At 30.3% G+C, this 8197-nt stretch overlaps 2 protein-coding genes and 1 long non-coding RNA gene across 7 annotated transcripts in view; 1 reads left to right on the top strand and 2 right to left on the bottom strand.

Annotated features, from left to right (window-relative positions):
- Positions 1 to 2382, bottom strand: part of LOC108746402 — a 7112-nt gene extending 4730 nt beyond the window's left edge. The window contains exons 1-2 of one of the 2 annotated variants that reach the window (XR_001939169.1): positions 2347 to 2382; positions 1488 to 1612 (exon numbers count right to left, since the gene is read on the bottom strand). This is a non-coding gene — a long non-coding RNA (uncharacterized LOC108746402). Of the gene's footprint in view, positions 1 to 1487; positions 1613 to 1965; positions 2029 to 2346 lie in introns of those variants that run through there. The other variant, XR_001939168.1, reaches the window with a different exon arrangement.
- A 174-nt stretch (positions 2383 to 2556) lies between these two features.
- LOC108746419 (39S ribosomal protein L34, mitochondrial) lies at positions 2557 to 3523 on the top strand. Its single transcript, XM_018483190.1, has 2 exons — positions 2557 to 2670; positions 3255 to 3523. The coding sequence occupies exons 1-2, from the start codon at positions 2630 to 2632 to the stop codon at positions 3472 to 3474; spliced, it is 261 nt and encodes an 86-aa protein (XP_018338692.1). The 5' UTR covers positions 2557 to 2629; the 3' UTR covers positions 3475 to 3523.
- On the bottom strand, positions 3524 to 7235 carry LOC108746418 (RNA pseudouridylate synthase domain-containing protein 4-like). Of its 4 annotated transcripts, none has more exons than XM_018483186.1 (6): positions 7174 to 7235; positions 6768 to 6977; positions 6318 to 6581; positions 4493 to 4676; positions 4216 to 4402; positions 3524 to 4139 (listed from the first exon to the last, which is right to left on the bottom strand). In XM_018483186.1, the coding sequence occupies exons 3-6, from the start codon at positions 6523 to 6525 to the stop codon at positions 3597 to 3599; spliced, it is 1122 nt and encodes a 373-aa protein (XP_018338688.1). In that variant the 5' UTR covers positions 6526 to 6581; positions 6768 to 6977; positions 7174 to 7235; the 3' UTR covers positions 3524 to 3596. The 4 variants fall into 4 exon arrangements, with proteins under 4 accessions (XP_018338688.1, XP_018338687.1, XP_018338689.1 ...); XM_018483185.1 differs by having other exon boundaries at positions 6318 to 6648; positions 7174 to 7234; XM_018483187.1 differs by lacking the exons at positions 6768 to 6977; positions 7174 to 7235 and adding an exon at positions 6700 to 6740.
- Positions 7236 to 8197: the final 962 nt, after the last annotated feature.

The raw sequence follows: 8197 nt of genomic DNA, 5'->3' as shown, positions 1-8197 counted from the left end.
TTCATCAGTCAAGTTCCAAATCTCATCTCGAGTGATGTAATGTAGTAATCGTCCGTTCAAAATATATCAAAATCATATCGGTGCAAAGATCCCATGTGGACTCAAGATTAGACGACCACCATGAGATGGTGACGTCATGGATGCACGCGTGTTCGTTTGTCTGTTACACGCGACGTGTCAACGAGGTCACGGCAGTTCAATTACCGTCGAGATGGAGGCGAGATCAATCCTCCTATGGGGTAGGCCGGCACCATGGGGCGCATTTAACGAAAGAAAAAATTTCTCTAGGGAAGAAGTCAGAGGATGTAACACAGAGAAATTGAGGGAGTGGTTTTAATACATGATTGAAGCATTGTTGCAGTATTTTTACACGAAAAGAACGATTTTGTTAAAGTATCTAAAAATTTAACTAGACAAATCTGAAAATAATTTTATAGGTCATCAAAATAATTATGCAAGACGCTCCAGCTAGTTGCTGGAATGTCAAAACTGTTTGCAGCCTTATCATGCTTTGTGCCCTAATTGCTTTAGTGCCCTAATTATTTTAATAATCCAACAAAATTATTTTCAAACCTGTGTCTAGTTAATTATTAGATACTAGCAAAACCGTTCTTTTCGTATACGTAGATTAAACGTAAAGCACTTTTCTCCAAGTATTTCAAAAAATTAATACAAAAAATTAAAGGAAGAATGGATGCGTTTTTTGTTTGTCGCTTAAAATTAATGTTATATCGAAGATATTAATAAAGAACTTTACACAAACTGTTGTACCTTGTTAATAAATTCAAGTATCAATGACTGAAGATTCGTTTGATTTCTAGAATGTACTCGTATAATACTTTACGCAAAAAATACTCTTAATAATAAATTAATTCAGTAGTTTTGACAGCTAAGTACTACAATCTTGATTAAAATTTTCATATAGTTAAAAACAAATTATTTAGAAAAAATTATCTTCACATATATACCCAGAAACATTACTTTAAAATTCTAAACAAAGTCGCAGTCGCGAATATTTATTCGTTTTGCCTTAAAAATTTAATCAAGTAATTAAAACATGTATACTTTAACGATATAATATGTCGATATATTTCAATATAGAAAATTTTTATTGTAAAACTACTATTTTTCTCGCGATTTAAATACTCAAATAGTAGTATTATAAAATTCAACAAACTCATTTAGAAGTATATATATTAAAAAATCGTCGATATCTTGTGAACTTTTCAGAAAATCGCGTCCAAAGCTTCAACAAATAAAAAGTAGACAAAATCAAATAAGATATAAATCATAAGCTCTGCTGCTAGAGAGGAAAAGTAAAGATAAGTGAAGATAAGTGTGATGGAAATCAAAATCTATTCGGATTCAAAGCGAGGCTCATATATTATTTGTAGTTTCTTTCTAATAATTTGTAAGTCCATTTATCCCAGCGACAATGATTCTTTGCTCAAACGTGTGCTTAGAAATTTGTCGAATGTGTGTTGTACCTTTTAGGATCGGTATTATGTTGTATCAAATAACCGAAGATATATTGTTGTCCCGTCGCATTCTCGAGGGCTGGTACTTCAAATACTGCTGCGTCCTTCAGTCAGCCCATGAGGTATTGTGAACCCTAGAATAGATCAATCAGTGAACACGGGTCCTCGCTAATAGACCGATTGAAGCCAGCCAGTTTTGACAGGCATCCAGAGATCTCTCTCATTGAGGCGTATAAATATTTTAACACGCTTGAAACGTATTCAAATTCGATGTCATATTCAAAAGGAATTCATTGGAAAATTTTTTACTTGACAATTATACGTGTATCTCGACAATTATATTTCCGATTAAGGAAGTGACAACCATTGATATTTTACCTGTTGCTACTATTTGTTTCTTTCATTTTATTTTGACAGATATTGTCAATATTCGAGAAATCTACTCAAGCAGAACAATAAGTCATCATAATATCAAAATGACACTTACTTTAATTACTCCAAAATATTTACGATTCATTTTAACGTTATTTTGACATTACCGTGACTTGTGCACCTATCATGGAACAAAATTGGAATACATTCCGATTGGAATTATTCAATCATTCATTAGATTTCTATTGTGTTTTCTGGGGAAAACGGAATAATTCCGATTGGAATCCATTCCGACTTTGTTCCATGATAGGTGCTTTGATGCTCTTCTTTGCACAAAAATGGTCCCCCGCCTGGCCTCTCCCGTTCCTTATTTGGAACCGAAATTGCGCTAATGATAATTTTTACCGAAATTGCACTAATGATAATATTGCGCGTTGCAGTTTTGAGTGAAAATGTAACGGCTATATTATAGATTCAGATTATATATTTTACTTACTTTTTACGATGCAGATTGAATTTCGCAATGAGTCCGTCATTTGGCGGTAACAGTGGCAGCGGTGAAATCATAAAACTTCAATTTTCGCTACCAGAGTGTGCCACACAACAGCATCCTGTCGGTTTTCGAATTTCGGTGGTTTTCGGAAACATTCGATGATTTTCGCCGGTCAGACGTTAATGCGTCATGTCGCGCATGCGTGATTGTTGACTCGGCTGCGCATAAAACTTAACCTGACTTAATCTTAAATTCTACATCGTATTGGAACGTTTGATATAAAAGAATGTTCGGCAAATTAATCTCGGGCATATTTCAATCCTTGCCGTAAATGTTAACTTTTTTTTCTAGTCTCTATAATTAATACTTTTTGTAGAAATTCTTATCGATGCGTCATCATACTATCAATCCTATAAACACATCCATTGTCAAGTGTATTTCAATATACTTTTTGCATGCCAATTATATTTTTGTAGATAGGAAACAAATTAAATTATAATGTCAAATAATATAAAATATAATAAGTTATATAAACATGGTAAACTTACTTGCATTAATCCTTAGTGCACATGATTGGATTGGTTTTCTTCTGTATTCCTTTTCTTTGAAATATTAGGAAAATCTAGCTAAATAATAGTTTATTCTTTCTTCTTTTTTTAAATACACAACTTTATAGTTTCTAAAAATGTTAAAATAGATAAGAATTATTTAATAATTTTTGTACATTTATAAAAGTGACAAAAATTCATACGATAGATTGTTCGGAATATGGACATCCTATCATGTGCAATAAAAAACTGAAAAATCATCGTGGGTACTAAAGATTAATATAAAACAAATACAACATTGAAGTATTAAATAACAAGGTATAAGTACATTATATAATATCATATTTTGTTAACATGTTACAGACGGGCTTCAAATCAACTTTCATCGACCGCGACTGCGACATCCGTGTGGAGTCCATGGGGTTTAACATTTGTGAGAAACAGAATGAGATATCACTTTCCTCATCCTAGTGAAAGGAAACGAATAAAAAAGCATGGCTGGTTTGCAAGGCTGTCAACACCAAATGGTAGAAAAATTCTCCAAAGAAGAATCTTAAAGGGCAAACATGTGCTATCTCATTAATCATTACGTTATCCATCTGATTGATTAAATGTATGAAAATGTACGCAAAGAAATAAATGTTTTCAATTTAATTAAAATCCTTTTTATTACAATCAAAATACTTAGCAAGAGATAGTAATGAGTTAATTGCCATCATGTGTATTCATGTAAACTAACTCTTCTTCATTATCTTCATCACTGGAATTCCTGATTTCATCAGGTATTTTAAACTTAAGCTGCTTGCAAGTCCAATCGAACGGATCCATCAAAGGGGCTTCTATTACTAGACTCTGTTTTTTGTCTTTGTTGACAATTAAGTGTACACTTTTCAAATGTATGTGTACTGGAATAATTTCTTGTTGACTTGGTTTTATATATAGTAGCTCTAATAGTTGTTGATTTATTTTTGGTAAATTATAATTGGAATCAGCAAATGGATCGATTTTTAACCATATTCCCATGATTTCTTGGACTCGTGACCCATGAATATTATCTCCAAGAAGCGGACTGTATAGCATAGTAGAAGCAAATAACCTGATAATATGCCATTTTCTTGAGGACGACACAATTTCTATTAGCGAACTTAAATTATGCGTCGAATTGCTTATGACTTTATAATCTACATTTATTATCTTGACTTCATTCCTCTTTACCGCATTGTTTTTCCACTGAGTCACGATAATAGGCTGAAATGCACATGATTATCTCAGTGAATATTAATTATTTCTTGAACAAAAAAAAAATATATATATGGAGGAATACCTTTTTACTTCCTGCCGCAGACGTTTCTAAAATCATTCCAAAACGATGTTTTCCTTTGATCTCGTTTGGAACTCTAGTTGTGACTAGCCAATATTTACTGTATTTACCTTGAGTTCGTCTTCTTGCCAGTTCTAATTGGCGACACACATTTTTATTAATTCCGAAAAGACATACGCCGCTCATATATCTACAAATAAAGTAAAATTAGAAGTAAATTAATAAAATGGTTTTTTTTTTTAGAGAAAAAGAAAGAAGGGAGAGATTGAGGATGATATACTTCTCTGCTATATAAAATGGCATTAACATCGGTACATCTAACTTCTCTGCAAGATATGGCAAAGCATCGTTTAAAGAATAATCTGCTGCTCCTACAATCTTGTGATTTAAATGCAATGCAGGTTTAATATTTTTTTTTGAATATAAGGGTATGCCATATGGTTTGTTTATTGCAATTATTCCATCTAAAAAGTATTCGTAAATTAATATTCAAATGTATCACTTTTATCAGCCAAGTAAAACAAAAATATATAGATATATTTTATTTTTCTAATTAATATTATATATATTTACAACGATATAATATCTCTTTTAATATTCTTTTTATAATAATATCCCTTTTAATATAACCCAAAATTGCTTATTATAAATAATGAAACTATTTGCAATACAGAAAAACCAACTCTGATGACAAAAGAAAACCATCATATTTAAAATAAAACAAATAGATTGACTGTGGTTTCTTGAATTTCAATATTAATATAATTCCTCCGGAACTAACAGTGTGTTTTGAATTGATTTAATTATAAGTCTCTTTGTTACTGCTAGATTGTTATTTAAAGACATGTTCTGATGGAATGTTCCCAGATGGGAATCCAAACATACCCTAAGACCTGCAAAATATCTCTCCCTAGTATCTTTTCTTCTATATTTTCACTATATTTCCTTCAAGTTTAGCAAATTATCAGATATTGTGAAGCCACTATTTTTTTATTTGAAAAGTTTCAGTATGATTTTCAGTCCGTTTATATTTTTCATTCAGAAAAGTAAGAATTATTTTGTGTAAATCAAAGTAATATTTTGAATAGACTAATTATAACAATAATTTTTTTCAAGAAATGTTTGATCTGCTTCCAAGATTTGAAAAGAATTAACGTTTTATTTAAGATACCAGATTTTGAATTATCTAAAGATGCATAAGCAAAGACAGGAAAATACTGTTCAGAAAGTTTAAGTTTCAAATTTTTGTGTCTTGAATATGTCAACATCCTAGGTAGTTGTTATTGTTTGGACAACAAAAATTTTGATGAATAAAAACAATTCAACTTTCTCTGTAAAGTAATGTTAAGATAAAAAATATATTTTAATTTCATTAATTCTTAACTCTTGTATTTATTAATATGTCAATTATAATTTTACAGAAAAATGACAAATATCTTCTTTATGTTACACCTGCAAATTTGGATTATTTGTATTAAAATATACTCATTCATTCTTTTTTAAATAAGTCATACATTTTGGTTCTCCGAAATTAATTAGTACCTTTCAACATAAATTAAATATCTCATAGTAATCCAGTGGCAATAACTAATATTACAGATTTCGACGTCAACTCCAGAAGGTTAATGACCATTAAAAATAAACATCGTTTAATAATCACAATAATGCTGTAAAATTATATTAAAAAGAAGATTACTAACTTTTACAAAATAATAAAAGAAAATCATGTTAAAATAATATATGCAAGTAAAATATAACTAAAATAACATTTTTAATTATAACATTAACGATTATTGCAAATAAACATTGTTTATGGTCACAATAATGCTGAAATTACATCAAAAAGCAAGGATTATTAACTTTCATAAAATGGAGCAATAATAGAATCTGTTTCTTATTACCTGAACTAGTACAAACTTTTAGTAGGAACTTAAAGTGAGATAGGTATACATTTAATATTTGGCGAAAGTAAAAGTTCTAGTGCAGTTAATACAGGAATGAGAAACAGATCTACAAAATTCATCAGTCTTGTAATAATGAAAATAGCTATATTAATCTTGCTGGAAAATACTGTTACATTAATCCTAGTACAATAATTTCTCCACCTGAATTGTAAATAACGTTCTTCAGCATATCCTTCATAAATTCATCTTCCGATTTCCACGGATGAATTCGTCTATACGGATGGATCTTCTGTGTTGTCGTCGTCGTTGTATCATTCTCTGTGGTACAGTATTTCCTATAGCATGTGCGAAACGCCACTGCGAACTTACTGGTCCGTATACTTCTGAATACTGTCATCGCACTCTTCATCTTTTCGTGATTGAGATTTGTGAAATTCAAGTCGTTTCTTTACGAATTTTACCTGCCTTCAGAAGAGATCGCTCTTCAATTTGAGGTTAAACTCGACACAAGCGCATGTGATTAGTGATATCACTATAAAAACGACATAGAATTAATTATTTAAGAAGCAATACTTTTATTTACCATTAGTTTCAGTAAATTAGGGACTAGTTTTAGCTTAGTTGATTTACAGAAATCAACAATTTACTCACTGAACTGATAACTATACTGGAACTTTGAAACGGAACTCTTAATCGAATTTTAGAATATTTTGGATTCTGGGCGACCCCGACATTTCTTGTGAGACAAGAACCATCAAATCGTTCGTATACTAGCGCCAATGTCCATTTTTCAATCGGAAACTACATAGCCACGTACTAGCGATAAAATCGCGGTGCCCATGATGGAATCAGGTGGAATTGCTACACACATACCACACAGGAAAAGCATAATATAAAATAATTAATAAAATTAATATGACTGAATATATACAGGGTGATCCAGACTAGCCGTAAAAGCCGGCATATACGCACTGTCTATGAAAGTATGAATAACTAAATTGAAAAGTCCTCTACTATAATTATTTTACAATTTACGCAATTATATTTTTTTAGTTACCAATAAGTAGAATATTTGAAATCAACGCATAAGACAACTTTAGAATATCTTAAGAGTTTTTTAAGAAATCTTTTCGAGATATTTTTCAAAAAAACTTTTGAAAAATATTATCTTAATCAATGTTGTCTCATATATTGATTTTATCCGTTTCAATAATTTTTAGAAATTATATAAGCAGAGTTTCTCTCTGATATAGTATGATAAGTAATATCATGTCAACTGTTGCGATCGTTATAAAATGATAGAGAGGATTTTTCAATTCAGTTTTTCATAAACACAACGACATTGCTGTTGATTTGCACTCATAACTTGAAAGCTCTTATTAATACGTTAATTCTTATGATAAACTTATCAGCGAACCATGACAGTAACAAACGAAAACCGATATGAATAACGTTATCGAGAAATTTTATTTTAAACATAGTACATCAAAATATACTACGTGCTATCTGCCCAACAAACGAGAATGTGTGAATTAATATAGATTGAAATTTTTTTCTATCCAAAAACATTTTAAATAGCGAGTACTTTTTTTTGGATTTAATTGGATTCAGTTGGATTCAATTAGATTCAATTGGATGCAATTGGATTGAAAAACTGCATTTCCTATTCAAAATTTTGAATGAACAGTATTCACAATGCATAGAAAAAGCTAATATTTATTTTTAGATTGAAAGGCATAGAGATATGCTCCATGCAATTCCTATAAACGAATAAAAATGCATTCAGAATTGAAAAGCATTTATTTTAACATTCGTAAATTAATATTTCTAAAAATCTGAATCCATTTCAATTTATTTCAATCCATTCTCATTTGCTGGGTATACATAACGTAGAGTCTATACAGTCATATCTATATAAGACTGTAATATAAAATGTATTCGCAACATGAAAATGTAGACTTATTTGATTTCATAATTCATAATACCGCAAACAAAGTCAATCGAAGAGTTACATACTGAATTATTGTAAAGATTAGAGACACCAACAATGATTTTGTAAAAATTTGACTGTTAAAATTTAG

This window comes from Trachymyrmex septentrionalis, unplaced genomic scaffold (assembly GCF_001594115.1).
Source record: "Trachymyrmex septentrionalis isolate Tsep2-gDNA-1 unplaced genomic scaffold, Tsep1.0 scaffold17, whole genome shotgun sequence".
Classification (NCBI taxonomy): Eukaryota; Metazoa; Arthropoda; class Insecta; order Hymenoptera; family Formicidae; genus Trachymyrmex; species Trachymyrmex septentrionalis.
Note: the sequence above shows the minus strand (reverse complement) of the source record. Positions and strands in the feature narration are given on the sequence as shown.

Bases quoted from the DNA above. Each gene is read 5' to 3' on its own strand.
- LOC108746419 (XM_018483190.1), top strand. From the start codon at position 2,630: ATGTTCGGCAAATTAATCTCGGGCATATTTCAATCCTTGCC. The intron at 2,671-3,254 runs GTAAATGTTAAC...AACATGTTACAG, and splicing joins GGCATATTTCAATCCTTGCC to ACGGGCTTCAAATCAACTTT.
- LOC108746418 (XM_018483186.1), bottom strand. From the start codon at position 6,525: ATGAAGAGTGCGATGACAGTATTCAGAAGTATACGGACCAGTAAGTTC. The intron at 4,403-4,492 runs GTATATCATCCT...CTTTATTTGTAG, and splicing joins CCATTTTATATAGCAGAGAA to ATATATGAGCGGCGTATGTC. The intron at 4,140-4,215 runs GTATTCCTCCAT...TGTGCATTTCAG, and splicing joins CTGCGGCAGGAAGTAAAAAG to CCTATTATCGTGACTCAGTG.